A 24,206-nucleotide genomic window follows, 5' to 3' on the forward strand; every position below is an offset into this window, starting at 1 on the left:
CAATGGTTTATGAATAAATTAGTTATTTTATACTAATGACTGTAAAGAATATATATATAAACATAAAAGTGGACAACATGACAGCTCCCAGGTTGTATAGTATCAAACTATAAGACCTAAGTAGAAGACGTGCATAAACACTCACTTTACAATTCATGTGCAGTTATACTTAAATGCAAATTGTAAATATAAAACAATGATACAAAAACCTTAAATAAAAAAAACGACAAAAAGTTCCAATGAGGGATTTAATCTGTTTATGACATAAATAGTTTCACAGAAAAGTACCTGAGTAAATTACCAATTACACTAAATCAATGCATTAACATGTTCCAGAAACTATATTTGACATGTAAACAGCTCAAAGAACTTAAATACATGTGTAAACAGATGGATAAAGGGTTTAAAAATATGCAGATGAAAGTTGTTCCTTTAAATCCGGTCATCGTTTTCTTTGTTATTCAAAAACTGCAGAGAAACTGGATTATCTGTGTGTCTCTTTGTTTTGGGATTAAGGACGTTGATACAAAGCAGCTGCACGTGAAGCTGCCACAGAATTTAAATAACACACGTATTGTAGAGACGACAGGTTTATCTGCCCCTTGTGGAAATACACGTATAATATGATTATAACAAGTAACGTCTGTAATGTCTCAGAATGAAGTTGTTTAAACACAGTAAAGATGAGACCTGATCTCAGTTGTGATCTGAGAACAACCAGCAGAGCTTCATGGTAAACAACCAAACCAGTTGAGGTTTTAGATCGAGACTTCAAACGTCACTTTAGGCCATTGGATTACTTTCTATATTTATACACCACTAAAAGCCCCCCCCACTATGAGGGTTCCCCCGGCCTGTGAGTCACGTGACGGACACAGGAGATGTTCTTGGTCCGGTTGTTTCTGCTGCCGCTCTCTGCTGCCGCCGCTGACCGGAGCATCTGTGTGAAGGGAAATGAGAAGAAACATGCGAAGTTTAAAACCTAATCCCAGCCGGCCACTGCTGTAATCTGGTGAGAGAGGGAGGGGGGTGATTTCTCTGTCCAGCAGATTGACCATGAGGCTGTTATTGAGAGGGATGAGGGCCGATTACTCCCTCAGTGCGGGGGGGGGCGCTTTTTATCAAACACTGTGGGAACAATGATGGTGCAGACGCAGAAACTGATCAGTGGGATTTATTTTGATGTTTCAGCTCCTCACAAAGTTCATGGAAAGTTGTGAGTAAAATGCAAATTTGAGAATAAAAAAAAGATGGCTGCCGCCGGTGCCACTTTCTCCCACTTTCCAGAAATGAAGGTAGAGACCAGGGGGTGGAGCCGTGGTCGTGAGGTCGATACACACGCTCGGCCAATCACGAGTCAGACTCAGCTGTCAATCATGACGCTTCACATTGTTTTTGTATCATCAAATAACTAATGAAAACCAAACTGATCAGAAACACGAAAACTTGAAAACATCAGTTTGACAAGAACGACCTCAAATAAGAGAAACTATTCTAGAAAAAGAAATGTATTTAACGAGCGCTTTGACTTTTTAGTTTGGTTCATTAAACCGTGAATCATCGTGGTCGTGGTTAAACTGAAACTCAACCAGTTAGTTTGGTATTTTAAACACACTTAGGTTCATGACTAGCGACACAAACATGTTGATGTCTTCTCTTGTTGCTCAGGAGCAGCTCGGCAGCTGTTGAGGGAAACGTGCGTCTGATTATTTAACAGACAACGAGGAATTCAAACAGGCAAACGTCCAGTTCTGACTCTGACTCGGACCCTGGAGCCTGACAGCTTCTGTTTCCTGTCCCGGTTTCCACAGTAGAAAAACAGAAAACGAACCATTTAGCATTTTGCTGATGCTGCTGCAGGAGGAAGTGTTTGACAGGGAGAGAGGACGAAGAGGTCGAGACTTTTACACAAGAGTCTTTTTCACTTGACACTTGGTCTCAAACTTTGACCTTTGAGTCACGGACCGTCCGTCTCTGCACAATCTGCCACGTCACTGCTGAAGCTCGGTGTTTCTGTGTTTCAGATTCAGACGATTCACTCGAGGCCGACAGACAATCTGCCGGCAGTATTTTCAGGATTTGCTCAGATGATGAGAAATATGTTTTTCTTCAGCCTCCGTCACGTGAGAGGTAGAACGAGCTCATGAAGCTTCATTAGACTTTAAACACATCTGAGCACATTCACACTTTACATTTATCAGATGATAAGTTGGCAGTTATAAAATCTCTTCCTCTTCGTGTCGGAGGATATTTATTATATCGAAAGATTAAAGCTGTCACTTTGCCAGATGGGATTTCTATCATGTAAAGACATTTTTAAGAAGATTTTCAGATTTTCTGGAAAAATATAATTAACTATTATGATCCTTTATTGAAGTAAAAGTACATCAGTGTAAGATAGTAAAATCAGTATTTGAACTTGTATTTTTTGACTGTAACTTATTCTTACACCTAAAATAATAGTAATTTTTACCTGAATTAATTAATTGTCAATTAGAAGAATGAATTAACATGAAATGACATCACCTGGTTTCAGTAAAAGTATCTTGATATTATCCTCAGGTGCAGCAGTGAATGTACTGACTGACGTTTCCTCTAATGCTCAGTTCTATACTCGGTGTCCTTGAGAGCTTCACTTCCATCTATCAGCAGCTTTATGTAAGAACGTGTGAGTCAGGTGTTTAATCTCATCTGAGTGCCGAGTGAGAGGCCGCGGCTCGCGGAGGCGTCTGAAAAATCACCAGCGTCTCACTCGGAGGAGCAGAAACACTTTCCACTTTCCAGTTTAGCTCAGGAAACACGTTCGAGTCGTCACAGCCACACTTTGCATCTTTGTGTTGACACAACAGGAAGTAAACAACACGAGCTGTGTTTGCTCGCCGGGTTTTTGGTCGCCCGCTCGTTTCCCTCGGTCGCCTTCGTCGTGAAGCTCCCCTGCTGCTGCACACTGTAAATAAATGAACAGAGGAGCAGAGCCGCAGTGGGTTTAGTTCAGTTTTACAGAGATTCAACCACTTAAATATCTCAGCTCTTCAACCAAGGACGTGGTGATATATCACATGAGAGAGAGTGTGTGTGTGTGTGTGTGTGTGTGTGTGTGTGTGTGTGTGTGTGTGTGTGTGTGTGTGTGTGTGTGTGTGTGTGTGTGTGTGTGTGTGTGTGTGTGTGTGTGTGTGTGTGTGTGTGTGTGTGTGTGTGTGTGTGTGTGTGTGTGTCCTTCCCCAGATTGTTTCATAATTAACATGGCTGCTCCCTGCGGCCTCCCACATCTGCACTGATTCTGCCACATCTGATGAGCTTTACACTTCACATCTCCACCGTTCTCTGTGACTCTCTCTGGATTTCTTCAGTCACTTCTTCCCATTTGACTTCATCTGACACCGTGGACCCAGATTTCACCTTCACTCGTCCCCCTTCACGTTCACCTCAGCTTCACGAGTCGCACGCTTCGGTCCCTCGACACTTTCCTGAAAATGTTCTGCAGGGGCTGAACGTGGGAACCCAAATGTCTGAGGGGTCAGTTGCTCCGAACAGTTTCTGGAACTTTTCACAGCGAGTGAGAGAGTTTGTTGATGACTCTTCTAACGTGGTGCGGATTAGAAACTAGAAGAATGCAAATATCTCAGGATGAAGAAGAGGAGCAGTTGCACGTTGAAGACGAAGACGCCAACTTGGAAAGACGAGGAGATTTTGGTGATGAAGAGGAATTCATACGTCAGGTCCGGCCTCCTGCTGCTCTACCCAGGTTTCACTCCGCCCCTGAATGTGAACGAGTCTGACCCGGAAAAAACCTCCTCCATGAGTGAAAGACAGATTCTGAAACGTCATTTATCAGCAGAGGTCTTTAGACGTATCGTCAGGATCTCTCCTCGGAAACCAAGCCCCTGAATTCTCATGTGAAGACATCAAATAGAGGCATCGGACCCACGGAGACGTGAGCACGAGTTCATGTTTACAAACCAAAACCCAAGAAACTCCGATCTGGCACCAAAGAGCTGCAGGAGTCTGGATTCAAACTGCTGAGTCGCTGCTGGTTCTTTATCTCTGATGTTTTCCCAGTGAGTCCAACAGGTTTTGTTTGAAGTCGGACCAGATGAGTTATGAGAAACACATTTCGAATCAGAGTTTCTTCACTGGGATTAAGAACCAGGACGTCATGTTCTTACGCAGGTAATTTACCCAGTGACTCATCGGGTGTGGACGCCACCTTTGGCTGAGCTCCTCACTCAGCAACTGGAAAATTCAAAACTAAAGTATAATTCCTGCTGATAAAGTCTGTGTTTGTTTTCCTGCACATTTCCCATTTACGTGCTTCCTGTCGTGTGTGTGTCTGTTTGTGTGTGTTTTCTAAATCCTGCCGCAGCCGAACGCGCCGCAGGTGCTCGACCTTTTCGTTGCAGGAGCCTGTTGCTATAGCGATGGCTCCACAGTTACTGTTGATGGCCTCTGGCACCCGACGTTTTGTCTGACAGAACCAAAGGAGGAGGAGCCTCGTCCAGATCATCAGAGTTTTTGTTGCCGGGAAACAGTTTGAGTCCCGGTTTGTCTCCTGTCCCACTTGACGTGGAAAAAAGCTGAAAAAGGACCAAAGACCTGATTCTACCTTCGAACCCAAAGGATCCATAAAGGTTTGAAGTGAGTTAACTAAGATCGAGTTAATCTTCATACTTGAATCGACACTTACTGCGTTTTCTAATCCCAAACTAAATTATACATTTGTAGAAAGTCTGTAACTGCTCCTGCTGCTTCTTTCGTTGGCTCAAAGTAAAAGGCAGTACAGAGTACATAGAATATTTGATGCAGTCGTATATATAGTACACATATAAAATATAGTACACCTGCACAGAGCTGACTGTGAAATACTGTTTCCTTTGGTCGATATTGCAAACCTCAGTGATTTTCAGGTTGTGTTTGGTCATGCATGTGTTCACAGTTGACATTTCACTGCTGTGTGTGTGTGTGTGTGTGTGTGTGTGTGTGTGTGTGTGTGTGTGTGTGTGTGTGTGTGTGTGTGTGTGTGTGTGTGTGTGTGTGTGTGTGTGTGTGTGTGTGTGTGTGTGTGTGTGTGTGTGTGTCAGTATGTGTGTCAGTGTGTGTGTGTGTGAGTTTGTGTCATGAAAAATGCAGAAGGTGAAAGTAGGGCGTCGGTTCACGACACCACGGGGACGTGTGGCGTGAAGGAGCCAAACAAAGATGGCTCCTGCTCTGCCGTCCTCTTTGTCCCTGTCCTCTCCTCTCCGGCCTCCTTCTCTCCGGCCTCCTTCTCTCCGGCCTCCTTCTCTCCTCCCCTCTGTCTCCTGTCTCCTTGCCAACTATCTGATCTGCTGTTTTACTGGAAGATGCTGGAAGAAAACAATGCATTCAATAATTATTATTATTATTATTAGCTACAATATCAATTTTAATTACTATAAATGTCAGACTTGATATATTTTACTGACTAATATGTATTTAACTGACAGTCATGGCTGATTTCCCTCTGATAAACAGCCTGATATATTTGTCGATGATTAGAGAATACTTCCCACTACAGTGTAGATTTTGTTTTATTATTATTTTGCCAGAAACGATCAGAAGAAATTCACCTGGATTTTTTGTTGACAGAGAAACAGCGTCAGTCGCTGCTAAGATCAGTAGATTTTGTGTTTGTACATGAAATAAAGTTAATCCTAATATTATAAAGTTAATATTAAGAGTAACACCTGGGATTTTCCTTCCATGACCAAATATCTGCTGTAAAAAGGCTTCAACTCTGGAGGAAACCAACTCGTGCTGTTCTCTGTCAATGAGCTCTGAACAGTTGAAGCTCCACAGCCGGTTTGAAGAAGAAGAATCATCACAGCATATGAGTAATATATTAAAACAGGATTTGACCTGAACTCAACAATAAGAAACTTCAACAACAAATCAGGACGGAGCTTCTCGTTTCCATATGTGCAGCGAGCGGCGTTTCTCCTGAATCCGCCTCCGAGGCCACGTTCTGCTCTCGTTATGAGTTCGAGAGCAAACTAATGAGACCTGGTGCAGTTCAGTCTGCTCCTATAGAGAATGTGGGTCATGGAACAACCTCCGGTCGGACGTTCAGCGCTCAGGTTCACTCTCCTGTGGGAGTTTGATGAGGCTCCAGTTGTTCGGACAGTGAACTACAGTGAAATCTGATTAAAGGGTCAATGTGCTCTGGTGATGAGAGGATTTATTCTGCAGCTGGAAACATAAACCGACACCTTTTGGATGAGATTTGGTGATAATAGCATAAATAGAAAAAATGAGAAAACACTGCAAATAGAGCTCAGTCGCCTCGAATTAAACCAAACTGCACCAAACCTCATGAATATCAGCCTCCTACATATGGCCCGATTAGAGTCATTCATGAATTCTTCTCTGGAACATAAATGTCCAATAATCCGTCACACAGCGACACAGCTGGGGTCAGATGTGAGTTGATACTGAGCTTTGACGTGTTGTCACGCACGCACGCACGCACACACACACACACACACACTCTAACTTCAGCCTCATGCAGTTTGGCGTTCTCCAGTATTTTGGGGTTAACGCCTCTCGTGTCCCGCTCAGCGTCACGTGCTGTTGTTGTTGTCCCCGTCCAGGCCGAATGATTTCCATATCAAATTGGGGACAGTGCTGAACAACACAGGGATTAAAAAAGGACATTTAATCCTTCGTGTTCACCCCCAAAACGTGGAGAGACCCCCGTCCCCTGGTCCTCCCTGGTCCTGCAGCTCCGAGGGGACAGATGATGAGACGCTGCTCTGTCTTTCACACAGAAGGAAACGTGATGAAAGTTATTCTGCAATAAGTTTAAACAAACAGGGACGACAACAGGAGCCGTCGTCGTCAACAACACAGACAGTCTGTGACTTATTGCTTCTCCACCAGTGTCACTTCATTGTTATTTATGAAATGTGTCAAAAGAATAATGAGCTCAAGCTGTTATTATTATTATGTTATTACCTCTGCTCTGTTTGTTTGTTTGTGTGTTTGTTTGTGTGTTTGTCAGCAGGATTCCACAAGAAGTAACTTATTAAATCTCAGATTCTTATCACTTTCTTTAACACTTCAGGAGACTTTAATTTCTTTCTATTCAAGAAATCTGCAACAAATCTCATAGATTCAGCTTCGTGTCTCGTGAGTTTGTTAAATCCTGTTCTGAGTGTGATTAGCTTTGTCTGTTTTATCATCCTATCAGCCACAGTAGAGATTTCATGATGTTTATTGTTTTGTTGGTTTTTCTTTGTTTCCCATTCGCTGCCACTTCCTGAGGTCAACACACAACGGAACACAGCGTTTAAAAACCAGACGAAATGAAATGAAAATGAAAAATAAACAACCCATCAGTTGCAAACCTTCATGACGGACACTTGTCGGGGGACTCGTGTCCTCGAAACAAAAGGCACAATATTTTACATCATTTAAATTGAAGCTGGTGAAATGTCCGTGACCCACTTTTCACAACTCACTGAACACTGAACACGTTTTCTATTCCACTACACATTCAGATTTTTCTCTTTTTTAAACATGCCTGCTTCCACGTGCACATGTACACATAAACAACTGACTGCACACACACACACACACACACACACACACACACACACACACACACACACAACACAACACATCTCCTGTTGCAGCCTCTCTCTCCTCCTTTATCCTTTTTGTGTGTGTGTGGAAGAATGCCCGCGCACGACCCCCACCACCGCCATTACCCCGGGCCCTTGGGCATTCATCACCGTGTGTCTCCCCTCATTTACCCCTGCAACACCCCCAGCTTTCATCCACACCCTCCATACCTCTCTCCTTCCTCCTCCTCCCTTTTGTTGGCTTCTCTGTGTCACACCATTCAACAAAGCTGCTTGTTTTGATGACATCAGACACCGAACACAGGTTTTGTTTTGTTTTTTTACATAATCTAAACTGTCTCATCGTCCAAAACTGAGAGAGGACGGGAAGTTGTTCTCCTTCGAAACGGAACGATCTCCCTCAGGTTTAAAAGAAAAGAGAGAAGTGACCACAGTCCTATTGAGATCCGACACTTTCAGATGAATAGAAAAACACAGAAAGCTTTGAGACGGAGGGAGGAGGGGGGGAGGGAGAGGGGTGAGGAGGAGGAGGAGTGGCAAAGTTTTGGGGAAGAGAGGAAGAGATGACAACAAGTGTCAGGAAATGTCGGAGGAATAAGTTTGAGTCCGAGGGGGGGGAGGGGAGGAAGAAGGAAGGAGTCTTGGAATATAGACCGAGGAAAGAAGGGGAAGATGGGAGAAGAGGAGGATAAAAAAGGTGTTGGGGGAGAAGTGAGGGAGGAGAACAAGATGGAAGAGTAATAATGTTTTAGGAAAACTGATGGAGAGAGGAGGAGGGAGGTGGGAAGAGGTAGAGGGTTTGAACGGAGAGCAAAGTAAAGATGGAGAGAGAGGACCAAAGTTTTCTGGAGGTAAAGAGTCAAATGTTTTGGGAGAGGAAGGAGTATAAAGAGGAAGAGGATGGAAGTGGTTGTGTTTAAAGACAAAAACGATTTACTATATTATTATTATTTAGTGCTAAGAACAGGAGGAAAAGAAACGAGTGAGAACTAAAAGTTTTCTGGAAATAAATTGTCTCGGAAGATGAAGGACTGTGAGGAGAAGAGGGTGGAGGACGAAGAGTTTGAGGAAGAGGAGGCAGACACATTGAGGGATGAACATGCAGAACGACGTGGAAGTCTTAGGAAAAGGAGGAGGAGGGATTGTGTTTGGGAAAGGAAAAGAAGGAAAGTTGAAGGAAGTAGTGAGGAAGAGGAGGAGAAATGTCTGGAAACAAGGGAGGAGGGGAAAAGGGGAGGATTTAAAGGACAAAGAAGTAGGAAAAGTTTTAGACAAGAACAGAGAGAGGAAGAGGAGGAGGAGAGATGTCTCTGGAAAAGAGGGAAGAGGAGAGAGATGGAAGTAGTTTTAGGAAAGAGGAGGATGAAGAGGGTGTTGGAAGCAGGATCGGGAAATAAAACATCTTGTGGAAAATGCAGGAGAAGGAAAAAGGAGAAAAGGGAGGAAGAGGATAAAAAGTCTGAGGAAGTGAGGAGGGAGGAAGTCGTAGGAAAGGGAAGTGTGGAGAGATAGAGAGGAGGGACAGGAAAAGAAACTAAAGGAAGTAGTGAGGAAGAGGAGGAGAAATGTCTGGACAAGAGGGAGGAGGGGGAGGCTTTAAAGGACAGAAAAGTTTGAGACAAGGATGGAGAGAGGAGGAGGAGGGGGAGGAGGTGGGGGAGGAGGAGGGGATGTCTTGGGAAAATGAGTGCGGGAGGGGGGAGATGAAGAGGATGGGGGAGGAGGAGTGGTTGGCATGAACAATTCCCCCTCCTCCCCCTCCTCCTCCTCCTCCTCCTCCTCCGCAGCTGATGAGAAGGAGGAGGCTGCTGTGCGCGCTGCACTCCGCCGTGCGTCCGAGTCCCTCTCAGCCACAAAGTGCCCAAAGCACCCGGTGCTTCCCGAGCCGAACCGAGCTGTGCCGAGCCGAGCCGAGCCGTGCTGTCTGCTCCCCCCCCCACCCCCACCTCCCTGCACCACCTGCACCACCACCACCACCAACCCCCCACCCTCGCTGTTGTGTGGCGATGGAGCCGTGACCACCCTCAGCGTGCGTGAGAACCAGCAGCGGACCCGAGGAGACGGCTGAGACCGAGCGGCTATGGAGGAGGAGCGCAGGGAGGTTCGAGTCTAGACCCGCACGGAAACCCGCAGAGCCACCGGACCGGATTACTTTTTTGAAAACATTTTTTTTTTTACAACCTCCGCCTCCGCCAGAACCGGGACTTTGTGTTTCTCTCTCTTTTCTCGTCTCTCTCGTCTCGTCGCTGCTCGGAGAGGATGCAGGGGAAGGAGGCGCGCTCCCCGTGCTCGGGATGCTGGAGACTCGCGCTGCTGTCGTGCGTCCTGGCGCTGCACTTGATCCCGGGGCCCGTGCACGGTAAGAGGCTGCACCTGAACCGTGCACGAGAGAAAACTATGCTTTATTTCATAGTTAAATCGTGTTTTTGTTTTTGCTGCAGCAGCATTGCCCCCTCTCTGTGTGGATATACACACTCCCACAGGGCTGCTCCGAAAGGAGGTCAGTGAGGATTGTAGGTTAGGAAGCACTTAACACTGAACTGCTATTAATCATCTGTGTGTGCATGAGTCTGAACACTTTCATATTCTAAATCAAAATGGGATAAATAAAAAAATAAAAATAAAGACATTTTCTTATGGACACCATAGCAAAGATCTGCAGGAATTTCGATCCACAAATGTCACAATGAATCCAGAGATTCAGTCTCCTGCTACTTTCTGTATCTGCAGGAATATGATAGAGATGATTTACAGGGGGCACAAACCTAAATTAGGTCATGGTTAAAAAACACAAGTAGACAATTAAATCCCTGTGAATATCACACAGAGGAGGTAACAATGGGGTCAGGAGCCAATAAAAACCCTGATATGAGGACATTAATTAAAAATATTGCAAACCTGCTCATTGTAAAAGATGAATTATTACATGCATATCACAGGGATATCCACAGATATGAATATGCATGAATGCAACCGTCTCCTCGAAGCTCAGTTTTGCACACAGAAGCATTTGAGGGTTTAAAAAAAAAAAACACACACACAACCACCATTTAAACTCCCAGCAGCAGCAAAGCGATGAGACTCTGTGGAGATGTTACAGCAGAAATGAGATTTGGTGACAGTGTCCGTCAGCCGGTGCTGGACAGCGGGTCCCTGGAGGCACTGGCTCCACATGCAGCCACACAAAGGCCGGATTAGAGCTGAGGGACCCGGTGAATAATTCATGAAGGGATGTGAACACACATTCTGATACAGAGGAAAGAGAAAACACACACACACGAGTAAACATTAAATAAAGACACGGAGCCCCTCTCTCTCTCTCTCTCTCTCTCTCGCTCGTCCTCTTTCTCTCTGTGGCTCTTTGTCTTGAGATTCATTGCGCATGGCGGACTACATTACTGTCAGATTAATAATGCAGCGGCCGCACACTGGAGGAAATCAGTCTGGCGTTATAATCTAATATAATCTGGATGATTCTTCTGCATCGCTCTGTGGAAGCTGAGGGAAGAGATGAGGTTTTTATTGTGTGTTTCATTTGGAAGATGGACACAAATGGAACATTAAAGAGAAATGGCCAGAATCAGATTTTTGTTATCACTCTGGTCAAATTAGATCTTGTCAGTTTCTCCAGTCCCCCTGAAATTAAATGGTGTTTTATTTTTTTAAATGGCAGCTGCATTAGTTCCCCCTCTGTTCCTTCATGTAGAGATGTGTGATAGTATTTAAGACCCGTGTAGAATATGAGATAATTATGTGGAGTAACTGTTTTTAGCTCTGTACAGATTTTGGGGAAATTCTCTGCCATTTATCTTTTTTGAGATTTAAAAGAGAAAATCAAACCCACACTATGTTTAAATGTTAAATATGAAGCTGGTGGTTTTCTGAGCTGTGCACGAGCAGCAAGGTGGAAACAGCTCAGCGGGTTCCGTTAGAAGATTGAAAAAATCCTGAAGCTCAATTACAAGCCCACATATCTTCATGTTTATTGAGCTGAAACCAAAATGCATTTTCAGAAATATTAAAGGAGACATATTGAGGTTGATCATTTTAAGTAGTGATATCTCTAATGTTCAGATCACTGTCCTCATCCTGTCCGTCGCTGCAGCTCCTCCTTTCAGCCTCTGTCTCAAACACTTGGTTTTAGCTCCTGTCTCTTTAAGCCAGCCCCCCCCCCCCTCCTGATAAAGCCCAGTCCGCTCTCCTGTGATTGGTCCAACGCTTCCAGCGCTTGAAGGAAATGTCTGCCTCCGCTCTCGCTTTACCTGCCGTTGTTAGGGGGCGTGTCAGTCCAGCTGCCAGGTGTGCATCATGCAGATGTGCTACATGGTGATGTCACAATGATACAAAGGTATCGACAGACTACTGACGACGTGTTTCAGGAACTTAGGGACACTGAAAATACATTAACGATATGAGTTTGGGAACATTGGCCTCGTGGTTGACCAGAGTGCGGGGTTCAACCACCTGGGTAATGTTATCTAAGGAACAACCCTTGAGCAAAGCACATTTCTCCTCTGCAGAGCTCTGCAGGAAAGCACCAGCTGGCACCTCAGCTGGACGAGTGCTTGTGAAATGAGGTTCACTTTATGCACTTAAAGAAATCCAGACATCATCCAGAGAAAAAATCCTTCAGTGAGATGTTTGTTTAACTGTTTCAGCTACAAATCAGCTTTAAAAAAATTATATTTGACGTTGTATTTTCAAATAAGATGCAAAGGATGCACCAGAAAGAAGATTATTCCAGATTATTTTCACTTATTTTAAGAAAATAAGGTTTTATAGGACCTAATCTGAGGGAAACGTGAATATCTGAACCACATTTTAAAACAAATCCGTGGTGAGATATTTCCCTTACATCTTTGGAGCCACAAGCACGACTTACATTTAAAAGGGTCATTTAAACCCCCTTGTGTTCTCATCTGAACCGAGCCGAATACAAGCGGCTGGACTCAGACTGAGAGATGCTTCCTGGCCACCTTCTCTCAGAGGTTTACTGGGCACGGCCAGCCGGGTGGGAGACCCCAGGGCAGACCCAGAACTAAATATCCCATCTGGCCTGGGAACATCTCAAGATGCAGGAGGGGGGTGTCTGGGATGTGCCACTCGGCTGCTTCCTCTGTGACACGAGCCTCGATAAGCGGATGACGATGAGATGGATGGAAGGTTGTGTGGAAGATATCCGTTCTGCCGTAGTGTAGACGAGGTCTTGATGTGTGAAAGGGTTCCTGTGGGATATTCAAATCATATAATACAATATGATCATCTCAAAGTCTAATTTTAGATCTAATAAGCTTTCGTAACGTCCCTTTGTTTCTGCTCAGCGACGCTGCAGAGTTCACGTCAGCTCCAACTCAGGTGGGAACTCAACAGAAAGAGGCAGATCTGGTGCAGACCCTAAAGAACAACCTCGGGCTAATCCTCCTCCTACACACACACACACACACACACACACACACACACACACACACACACACACACACACACACACACACACACACACACACACACACACACACACACACACACATTTCCTCGCTCCACCGGTGAAGTGTGGAGGCGGCAGCTTGCCCCACATCTGTGTGCGATGCTCAGACGACCGAAGCCAACTGCCCCTGAAGTGACGACAGACGACCGGAACGCCGTCAGTCAAACCGCGTTCTCTCCGGTGGCCATTTGCAATCCCGCGTGTTTAACACGGATAATAGGACGCAGGGCTTTAAGTGAACTCGGTGATTGATGGAGTGATGGTTTTCTGTTTCTCTGACAGAGCCTCTCTCCTCCTTCTCCTCTCCTCCTCTCCTCCTCCTCTCCTCTCCTCCTCTCCTCCTCTCCTCTCTCCCTCCTCTCCTCCTCTCCTCCTCTCCTCCTCCTCCTCTCCTCCTCCTCTCCTCCTCCTCTCCTCCTCCCCTCCTCCTCCCTCCGTCTCTCCTCTGGCCTGCTGACACATATGTGAGCTGACAGATTATCTTTGATGTGCAGTGGGTCAATCTTCAAACCAAATCCTTCCCTCCATGACTCCACTAACCCAATCCCACCTTTTTCCTTTTTTTTTTTTATCGTAGCGTACAAAAGATTAAAACACACACCCCCTCCCCAAAAATTATAAAATGGCCTGAACAATGGCTTTGCACTCGTTCTCCTCTCTCTCTCATCTTCCTCCTTTCCCCCGTCTCCATGGAAACCACACACATCCATCGACACCGGCTGGCAGAACAGTGTGTTCATGTTGCCGCCATAATGTGTTCGGGCTCTGAATTTCATTAAGGCTCAAAAATGTTGGTTGGATTTTGGCACACGCGGACGTTTCTCGCAGAGTCGGTTGGCTCGGCGCCCGCTGACAGTGTGTGAAAGTGTGTGTGTGTGTGTTTGTGTGTGTGTGTGTTTGTCCAAAAGCCAGCGGCAATGGGCGTAGTTCATCATTACGAGCTCTAATCTGCAGATGGTGTCATCGCTTGTGTCTTGGTCACGTCTGCTGGAGCATTTCATCTGCTCTCCGGTTTCCAGATGTGGTGTAATGTGCAAACATCAGGGTCTCGTCTGGGAAACTGTAGCATCGTTAAAGTCTTCAGAGTGTTTCTGTTCAGAGGGATCTAGAGAAAGGAGACATCCACACGCACATGTTACTCAAAGAACTGTATTATTGTTATTTTTGAATTTTGCATCAGAAAGCAGAGAAAGATTCGATGATTTGTTATTTTCAGGCACTTTCACACCTGGACCTAAACATCAGGTGTGAAAGGTTCCAGACCAACGCACCAAAAGTAAGTTCGACCAGAAGAGGTGTTCTGGAGGTAGATGACGACAGGACACACATATGAATTACAATGTGAAACCAAAACGAACCAGATCAAATGAAACTATGGAACAAACACGTGAATCCTGGTTCAGACCCTCAGGTGTGAACACAGCATCAGCAGCGTCTTCAGTGTGTGTGTTCGGTGTTTGATGCTTGTGAAGAGCGGTGGACGAGGAAGAGGAATCAGCAGCGTCGTCAAATTACTGCGACTCCACACATGTCAGACTGCTGAAGCCGTTAAGGGCCTCGTTAGCGCAGCAATTATCAGTAACGTACGATTGTGTCAGAGGAGCAGGGGGAGAGGAGCGACTGCAGTGGTGTTCAATCTGGAACCAGTATAGTTGTTATTGTGCGATGTGATGTGTCACTTTGTCGAACACACTGATAACAGTGGCTCTGTTCTCGTGTCAGAGTCCAGGTGATGACGGTGAAGCAGCTAAATGGAATATGGAGAAACATGCTGAGACATTATCCTTAATTTTGACATATTGATAATGATAATAATCTTAAATTGCAGCCTCTGTTTTAGTAGCTTAAGGTTTTTTTTCCCCTGAGGACAGAAACTTTTTTTCTCACAGCACTAAACCGGGATCAGCGGTGGTGTCTCCTCCACATAAATCTGGCTGTCAGGACACTAAGTGATCCTAATCTCATTGGTTTCATCCTCCCACCTGGATCTGCCCACATTAGCATCCGTAGGTGGACACGGGCTCGACCCGACCGGCTGCCGGCTTCTCTCTGTGCTGCACAGCCGGTGCTTCACTGCGGTTTGACGTCCTCTGTTCCTTGAAGTTTGTGAAATGGGCGTAAAATGAGAAACGTATAATCTGTTGCGGGGGAAATTATGCAGTTTAAATTGGTTTTTCACACTTTTGAGCTGAGCTAAGAAAGTCCAGAGATAAGACAGTTGTCCGTCTGTGCCGGGTGTGTCTCCTCCATGTCTCTGTCCTCGCCAGCGTCCAGGTGTTTGTCAGTGTGGCGCAGGTGTGACAGTGATCTGGCGCGTTGAGGTCGTCAGCCAGATGTTCCCACAGCAGGTGGAGAAGGTCACGAGCAGCGAGACGGTGACAGGCTGCTCCCGTCCTTCCGGCCCAAAGACGAAACAATTAGGAAACAGTGTGTGAGCTTCTTTGGTAGCGGTGCTGAGTTGGCGCTGTTCTCAAACTCTGGGTGCCCTTGAACAGAGATTTACATGTTTGTGTGTTCATGTAGGAGGTGTTTGTGTGTTTGTGTGTTTGTGTGTGTAGTGTGTGTGTGTGTGTGTTTGAGTAAGAAGTGGAAAATGGAAGATGTAACGGGAGCATATCTTTTGGTTTGTGCAGGCTCGCACCTGTTTCTCTGTCTTAATGTGCGCTGCAGTGCGTTTGCCCTCCATCCCTGTGTGTGTGTGTGTGTGTGTGTGTGTGTGTGTGTGTGTGTGTGTGTGTGTCTGTTTGTGTAACGTAGGTGCTAGACTGTGTGTCAGTGTGTCCTTCCCGAAGCGAGTCACTGGGTTCATGTTCGTGCGGGAGCTTCCCCTCTCCTCTCCGTGCGACCGTGCACGCTCCTCATTCCTCCCTGTTCTGCTGCAGACTGTCACATTAACATTCAAGTGCACCCATCACAACACAACACAACACAACACACACACACACACACACACACAGGGACACACACCTGTCGAGACCACACAGTGTGTTCAGCAGGGAGACAGATGATTAGAAAAGGATTCATTTGCTTTGTGTGTCGCTGTTTTCTCTCGTTCTGCTTCACGGTTCATCTTGGGAAGGAAAAGAAAAAGAGAATAAGAGTCAAAACGATTCAGAGACAAAATTCAACCTTTTTTAAATCAAAATGACAAAAAAAACATGATCTGGTTCAAGCTTCTCAAATGTGAATTGATTTAATGATTGTATATACACTAAATAATTGTAGTTTTTTGTCATAAAGACAAAGTCAAAGCACAAACACAACATGGATGATAAACGCATGAGAAATTAACGTTCAAAATCAGGTCACAAGGAAGGAGAGAAACTCTGTAACTGGATGCACACACACTTATCGAGCAGGCACTCAACACACACACACACACACACACACACACACACACACACACACACACACACACACACACACACACACACACACACACACACACACACACACACACGCACACACACACAAACCTGCCAATTTCAATTTGACTGACTGGCCACTTTAACGCCACGGTGTAAAGTGGCCAGGAAAAAGCTTGTGCATATAAGTTGTCATGTTATATTCATGACCTCACACACATGCATGCATGCACATGTCTACACACACAAGTTTGGACACACACACACTAACACACACACACACACCAATAGAAATAACACAGTGGCACATTTTCAAATCTCATAAAACCACAGATCTCCAAAGATAAACACATCATTATTAGGTGTGTGTGTGTCTACGTGCGGCTGCAGATCTTGTCGGCTTTGCGGCGCCGCGGCAGCTCGAGCCGAGGCTGAGAGCGTTTCCACGGCAACACATCCTTCCTCCATCCGCCGCCACCTGTGGAGTCGCAAATGACAGGATTCATGTGATGGAAGGAGGCAAAAAATAAATAAATAAATAAGAGCCAGACGGAAAAAGAGAGGAGAGGGATGGGGGGGAAAAAAATGAGATTTACAAGAAATATGATTTGGGAGATGAAGAGGAGGTGAGAAGATGGAGGAAGAAGAAAATAGACGCGTGAAGGAAGGAGAGAGCGAGAGCAGCTGATGGAAAATCGATAGAGGACCTGAGCAGTTCCTCTTTATATTGATGTTAATGAGCAGCATTGAGTGAAAAAGCCTCATGTTTAATTCATTACTGTGTGCGTGTGCGTGTGCGTGTGCGTGTGTGTTTCTCTCGAGGTTCAGGTATTTGAGGTTGAAATCCATGAGAGTGAGTTAAAGAGTCTCTCTGTCTCTCGGCTTCAGCTCTAATCTGTGGTTTTCGCTCGGTGCCGCCATTTTCACAACCATTAATTAAAATTCTGCCTGGTGTGTGTTAAATGTCCGCACACTGTCAGGAAATACACACACCTGCCGCACTACAGTTGTGTTTAGGGCGTTAACACTCAGATGAATAAGTAAAAACATTAAATTATTACACCGTCAGGATCAGGGGGCGGATCCAGGAAAGACACATTTCAACCTTTTCCTTGATTTCTCAGAGAATCTTTGATGGATCCTGAAGAATAAAAACAGACAAATGAAAAACACTGGATCCAGTGACTTTAAATGTTGTTTCTTAAGATATGAGCTCAACTGAATTTGTGCTTGTGACATTTAAAATGGTTCAGGTTCCCTCATTTCTCTGTGTCTCCTCCTTAACGAATCATCAGATGTGAAATCCTTCACTCCCTTGTGAAGTCATCAATCAGTCTGGTCTATTTTTTTGTGTTTTGGACAAACCCTTCATTCAGACAGGATGTAAATGCCCAGTGTCCTAAATGAAATGTGTAATCAGTGAAACATATTAAAACACGATCACGGAGATTTCCCCTCTGAACAAGATTGAACATATTGTTCCAACGGGAGCCCGTAAGCTTTTGTTTGTTTGCCAGCCAGCGTCCAACCTTTCCCCTTCTCCCTCATGTCTGGGTCACCCAACTGGCCGTCGGGCCCAAGCTGTCAGAACCAATCAGGTTACTCTTTACAGTCTGTCACAGCCAATCAGAGCGCCCCGGGTCTGTGGGTGGTTTGGTGGCTGCCCCTCTCCAAACTGATCTGGGTTTAACAAAAGGCGAAGCCGGAGGGTCGGCGGCTCGCCAACACAGGCGAACAGCACTTGGCCTTGAGGCACCGTCGCCCCCAAACAATCAGTCTGAGACGCACACACACACACACACACACACACACACACACACACACACACACACTCAGGGGCCAAACTCCCCATTAAGACCACGCCCCTCACTAGGGGAACTGGAAGCCACCCCAATTACCAGTGGGTTGTTCTGGCAGAGACACAACACACACACACACACACACACAAGGAAAGATAAACAGGAGTCTCCTTATGTAACACGGATTGATTATCTCATCTAATTTGGGAGGAAACAAACAACGACTCCTTTCTTCTGATGGTTTGTCTCATTCTGGTCCTGGACCCAGTCTGAGTCTGGAGCCCTGAACCGACCCGTCCGGACTCGACCGCCCCCTGACCCTGTCTCTGTAACCGGGTACAAGACGCTGTTGATTCAGATCAAGCACCAATAATCAACTACCTCATTCCAAGTTTATACCCAAACCCTCTTTAAAGTTTCGTGTGAGTTTATGAACTTTAACTGGTTTATAAGTGGAGTTTTGTTCTGGTGCGTTCCAGCTGCACGACACCTCTGCTTGTTCCGAACCTTTTCATACTTTCCCTGATCCCTGTGATCTTTCCATCACCAGCAGTCATCTCCCTCCAAATCACGTCGTTTATTAATTATCTGATGAATGAGATTAATGAACCGCGGAACCTTGAATTCATTTTAAAAACCTCACTGTTCGACACAATGAGTGAAAGAAAACATTATTTGTTTTTAACAAATTCAAAAGGGAAATGGATTTTCCGATGACAGGGAATCATGACTCGGTGCTTCACTTACTGGCTCATTAAAATCTCTCATGTGTTGAATCAGAACATTATGAACTGCAGCTGAACTTTGAATTTCCTTCATCTCTCAGATTCTGCGTTTATGTTTTATTTTGCTCGACTCGTGGCACCTGTGATAATTTGCTCTAACCAGTCAAACTACAATCGACAGACGCTCCTCTCTTTCAGAGCCACTAGAAAACAAAGCTGTTGTGTGTCGTGTGAGGCGGAGCTTGTTCCTTCCTGAGTCGCCACGCTGCTGCTGAACCAGCTGTCCGTCAAAAGGTTCTCCCTCGTTAATCCAATTAGGCTAACGAGGCGGTGAGAGAGAGACAGCTCCACTTAATTGCAGCTCAGTCCAGAGATCTGCGCGGTGAGGACGCCGGCATGATGACACCACGGAGGTTTCCTTATACGGCCTGAGATTCAGTTTCAGAAGAAACATCAGGTCAATGAGAAGGAAAACATCTTTCTTTGAGATATCATTGGGGCATTAAGTCTTAATTGATAGGACAGTAAACAGAGGAGTAGCTACCGAACAGACTCTGGCTCTTTATTTACAGTTAATCGTCTGAGCCAAAATGGTGGAATGAGCTAACAACATTGTGTGGAGCTGCTGTCACGGCTGAAAATGACCTCATGATGATCCCATGTTAGCTAACGTGTCCCATGTGTTTCCACTTAACAGGAAACATGACGGAGTTTCAGACACAAGATGAAAACTCTCTGTGTCGAAGCGACTGAGTCGTTGTTTCCCAGGAAAAAAGTCCCAATGTTCGGAATTTCATGTAATTTGACATTTTTCTGGTGAAGAGGTTGAAATGTTTGAGGGTTTTTTTCCTTGATTGACAGGTGACTCACCCTCAGCAGTGGTGCTGTTCGTGTTCCACCCGGGCTACACCCCCGGCCATCCAGGGTTTGGCCAACAATGACTCAGTGGTAGAGTCCAGGCCTCGTCTTGTGTTGTCAGTAAACTGAGGCTAATAAACTTTATAACTGAAGCATCATATTTGAGGTGGATATAAATACACAGCAGCAGTAAGTGAACCCATATTATATTATATTAAAGCCTGTTTTCCACAACAGGAACGTTCTACAGGAACTTTTGCAGAAACCAGAAATCTTTTTACCCATTGAGCCTTTTGGGGGTGGGGCTTGCAGCGCGGAAGACGCCTGATTGGTTTATGACTCCAGCATTTTATGTCAGCTGGTGGATCTCTATAACAACTCGTAAAATCTGTCCCCTCACTTTGAAAACACACTGTTACTCGTCCCTTTAAACAAATCAACTTCATCATTGCATCTGCAGGAAGCTTTTAGTGCTGGGACTAAAAGTTCCAGTTATTTCTGGATGACGAAGTTGAGCCTCCACCTGTGAGAGAAGAACGTCTCATCTTGGTTTTTACAAACATGGAGAAGCTTTTACTGCACTGTTGAAAAAACCTGCATATTAAAGTTAACTTTATGGAGATTCTTTCATCAGCACAGGATTAAACTCAGCAGCGATAAAACAAACTCATGTTGCATCATGAACTGAAACGCGGCAGCAGCTGGACTGTCGGACGCTGTTATGATCACAGAGTCGGGTTTTCCACACGGATGACGACATGTTGAGGCAAAGCAGCGTGAGGCCACGGTGACCTTTGACCACCGACATCGAATCAGTTCATCTTTGACTGAATGTTTGTTCCAGTTTTAAAGACATTCCCTTGAGGTTTTCTTGAGACATCACGTCCACAAGAATGGGACGGACGGACAACCCCAAAAATATAAAGCCTCCGGCCGCTGGCTGGATAACTGGATAAAAGTCATCGATGAGTCAGAGCGCTCGGCTCAGATTTGTTTATTCATGTGACACTGACTTAACACGTGTGCAGATCACAGAGTTTCACAGCGAGATGGTCACATGGCACACGGGAGCGTGCACTAACCAGGAAGTGATGTCGGCTGCAGCAGAGTGAGACTCGAGGCCAGTGAAAGTAGAGACTGGACCGAACAGAAGAGAGTTTATTTCTGTGTCGTGTAGTTTCCACCTCAGCGTCTTTCCTCCCTCTTTGTCACTTTCGCTCTTTCCTTCTCACCACCTCTCAATCCCTCACTTTCTGTCACATCCTCCTCTTCCTCCCCGGATCATTTCTGCAGCTTCTCCCTGTCACAATGTGTCATTTTCGCCCTCGTCCCTCGTTACCAGCTCTCCTCATCATCCGCTGTCATCCTGTCAGGTTGTGCAGCCGCCGCAACCGTCTGTTCTCCACAACGCACGCTTTTCACTCATCAGGGTTTTTGCAGCAGCGGCAGGTTGAGGATTCATTTGTGTTGAAGGTTTTCTCAGAAGATTTCATACAAACCCACCTAATGAGCTGCTACTACCGTGTGTGTGTGTGTGTGTGTGTGTGTGTGTGTGTGTGTGTGTGTGTGTGTGTGTGTGTGTGTGTGTGTGTGTGTGTGTGTGTGTGTGTGTGTGTGTGTGTGTGTGTGTGGCTGACAAGAAAAGCAAACAAAGACGAATATGGTTATTTTTATTTGCGCAGAAGAGATCTACAGATATTTATGGTCTTTCCTTGTGAGCAAAATGCTTTTGTGTAGTTATAGTAGAGGCTGTGTTGTTGTGTGTGTGTGTGTGTTTGTGTGTGTGTGTGTGTGTGGTTTTGGGCATTTTACGCTGGGGTTGTCCCGTTGATGTGTTAAACAGCAGTGGATTGTGGGACTGCTGAAAGGATTAGCCCCAGAACGACCCCGGCTTCAAAGATGCAACTCGCTGCCGCAGCAACAGAGAAAACAAAGCGTCCGATAAACAGATGATTTCCACTTGTCGAACACCTCAAGACCGACAACGACAGGGAGGTGCAGATGAAACCTTGTATGTGTATGTGTACACATGTGTTTTATGATCTGTTTATCCATGTTTATGCAGGAAAGAATTTCTTAACTGTGTGAAATGTCAAAGAGTATGAGGGGAAAATATACAGAGTCTCAATGCAGAAGAGGAGAAACAACCAAAGAGGAGCTGAGTCAAACGTCACGTTTCTGTGATTACGTACAAAATCAACGCAAAGACAAAGACGTGAATAGATGCGCTGGAAACGATCCAGAAGACGCTGAAGTTCCCAGAGTCGTGTGCGTCACCGGATCTTGTGGACACACACATCACTACTGGCTTCACTTCACCAGTAATCACTCTCTCCTCTTTTCTGGAGAACAGGCAAATATTCCAGGGGTTGGGTTTATTCTTGTTGTTTGAATGAGTAAACATAAAGAGATCCCGCCGCCAAACTCGTGCAAGTAACGTAAGACTTGTGTAAAACTGGTGTGAACACATCATTAGGGAAAACAAGGAAGTTTTATTTATAAGGAACAGTTCAGACACTGATGTTGAAGATGCTGTATGGGGACATGAAGAAAAACACAGACACAGAGTTAAGAGAAATCAGTTAAAAGTAAAAAAAACACAATTCCAATAGTAATCACTCAAACTGATTTGATCTCTGAGCCACTTAAAGATCATGAAGATAAATATGTCTCACTCAGACGTTGTGGTTTCTCTGTTGCTAGGTTGTGAGATTGTTGCTTGTTCACGTCACAGGGTGGGAGCGTTTCTTTCCTGTTTTCTTTATAAAAGTTTGGTGGAGGTCATAACAACACGTAATGATCCGCTGGTCGTGCAAATGGAGCCTGGAGACTTTTGAAGATTAAAACCCCAGAGGGTCGAGATCAGAGCTTAACTCCACATATTTTTTCAACATATGCCGTTTGGTGGAGGCTGTTAACCAAAGCTCTTTACACGACCACGAGCACTTTTAATCAGCGTCACCGATCGCGGTCGCAACCGAACTGCAAAATCACTGGGACATGAATTTTATTTACGTCCAGAGACACGTAAATATGTTCTGAGCTGCAGTGTAGATGAAATATCACCAACTGCTTAATTTAATTATAATTTCCTCTTTTATTATTAAAGATTAGTCGATACGATTTTATTCCCCCCCAGATAAATGTGTCACCTTTTAGTCCAGAGCTTATTAAACCCAGAGTTATGAATAATACTGTGATATCGGTGCCGTCATTTCCAGGAAATGACTCAGGATCTCAGTCCCTGGTTCAGATTATTAAAAAATGACTCAGCTCAAAACTTTATAACGTTAGTAGAAGCAGTAGAAGCAGATTTGCAATGTTTGATTGAAACACTGGTTGAGTTCTGCAAACACAGATTTCTGCAGAATCTGTACAACTTTAACTAATTCAGATGAATAAACACAAACTTCTTTTGTTTCTTTCAGCTCTTTAAACCACAAACAGCTTCACTAGGAGCAGATAGAGACTCACAGTCGAACCTGTTGCTTCTTATCTCACCTTCAGTCCCTTTACTCAGGTTTAGCTGCAGCGTAAAGTCGGCGTCGGGCAGTGAATGACCATCAGGGTTATGCTTTTCAGTGACAAGTAACTGTAAGGGCTTGCAATTTGAAAAGTCAGTAATCAGATTACAGTTACTTTGACATTCGGTGGTTGATTGGTGGATCACTGGGGGTTTGATATCAGCGGAGAAATTAAACTCCAGGTTATTCAAGAGGTGGTGGTTTCATTTATAATTTGTGTTCTCGGCTGCTGGACGTGGCGAACGTAGGTACGAGTTCACTCGGTGGTCACTTCTTTTTCCCGACGCTGGGATTACCTGGAAAGTTGGTGGAAGGATGTGGTTCAAGATAAACTGTATTTGTAGTTTTCTTACATTTGCTGATTTGTTTTCTTGTCTGCGTCTCCTCAAGAGAACCCCCCCCACTCCCTTCCTTTGCAGGAGACCCCCCCCAAAAAAGCGTCTCCCAAATCTCTCCCCTCTCCGTCCACATAATCCCTAATCCCAGTTCCCTGCCATTCAAGTACATTAGTGAATTATTCCTTTAATCCAGGAGGGGCAGCGGCCGTAAAGCAGCTTTCTGCAACGAGCTGCCCCCGGATGAAGTCATCGGCTGGAGGATAAACATGCGGCCGATCACATCTCCTTTTAATTAGTCTCACCCCCGTGGGTTCGATGCCAGACCCCTCGACCCCCGCGCGGTCCGTCACACGAAGCGAACAGACGTCAGTGTGGTGATGTCATCGCGGGCGTGTGATTCCGAGGCTGGAACGTGTCTTGGGAAAGAGTGAAGTCGGTGATTGTACGAGTATGTTTGAATTTATAGTCTCAATATAAACATCAGCAGATGTTGTATCCGACAGTTCATCTCCTC

At 45.2% G+C, this 24,206-nt stretch overlaps 1 protein-coding gene across 11 annotated transcripts in view; it reads left to right on the forward strand.

The window, feature by feature from the left end:
• The first annotated feature begins 9,549 nt into the window (after nucleotides 1-9,549).
• The window catches only part of cspg5a (chondroitin sulfate proteoglycan 5a), a 41,644-nt gene continuing 26,987 nt past the window's right edge, over nucleotides 9,550-24,206 (forward strand). For all 11 annotated transcript variants that reach the window (XM_047341050.1, XM_047341052.1, XM_035164661.2 and 8 more), the window contains exon 1: nucleotides 9,550-9,957. In XM_047341050.1, coding sequence (XP_047197006.1) covers nucleotides 9,858-9,957 — 100 coding nt within the window. In that variant the 5' untranslated portion in view covers nucleotides 9,550-9,857. The remainder of the gene's footprint in view (nucleotides 9,958-24,206) is intronic.

This window comes from Hippoglossus stenolepis, chromosome 8 (assembly GCF_022539355.2).
Source record: "Hippoglossus stenolepis isolate QCI-W04-F060 chromosome 8, HSTE1.2, whole genome shotgun sequence".
In the NCBI taxonomy this organism is placed as follows: domain Eukaryota; kingdom Metazoa; phylum Chordata; class Actinopteri; order Pleuronectiformes; family Pleuronectidae; genus Hippoglossus; species Hippoglossus stenolepis.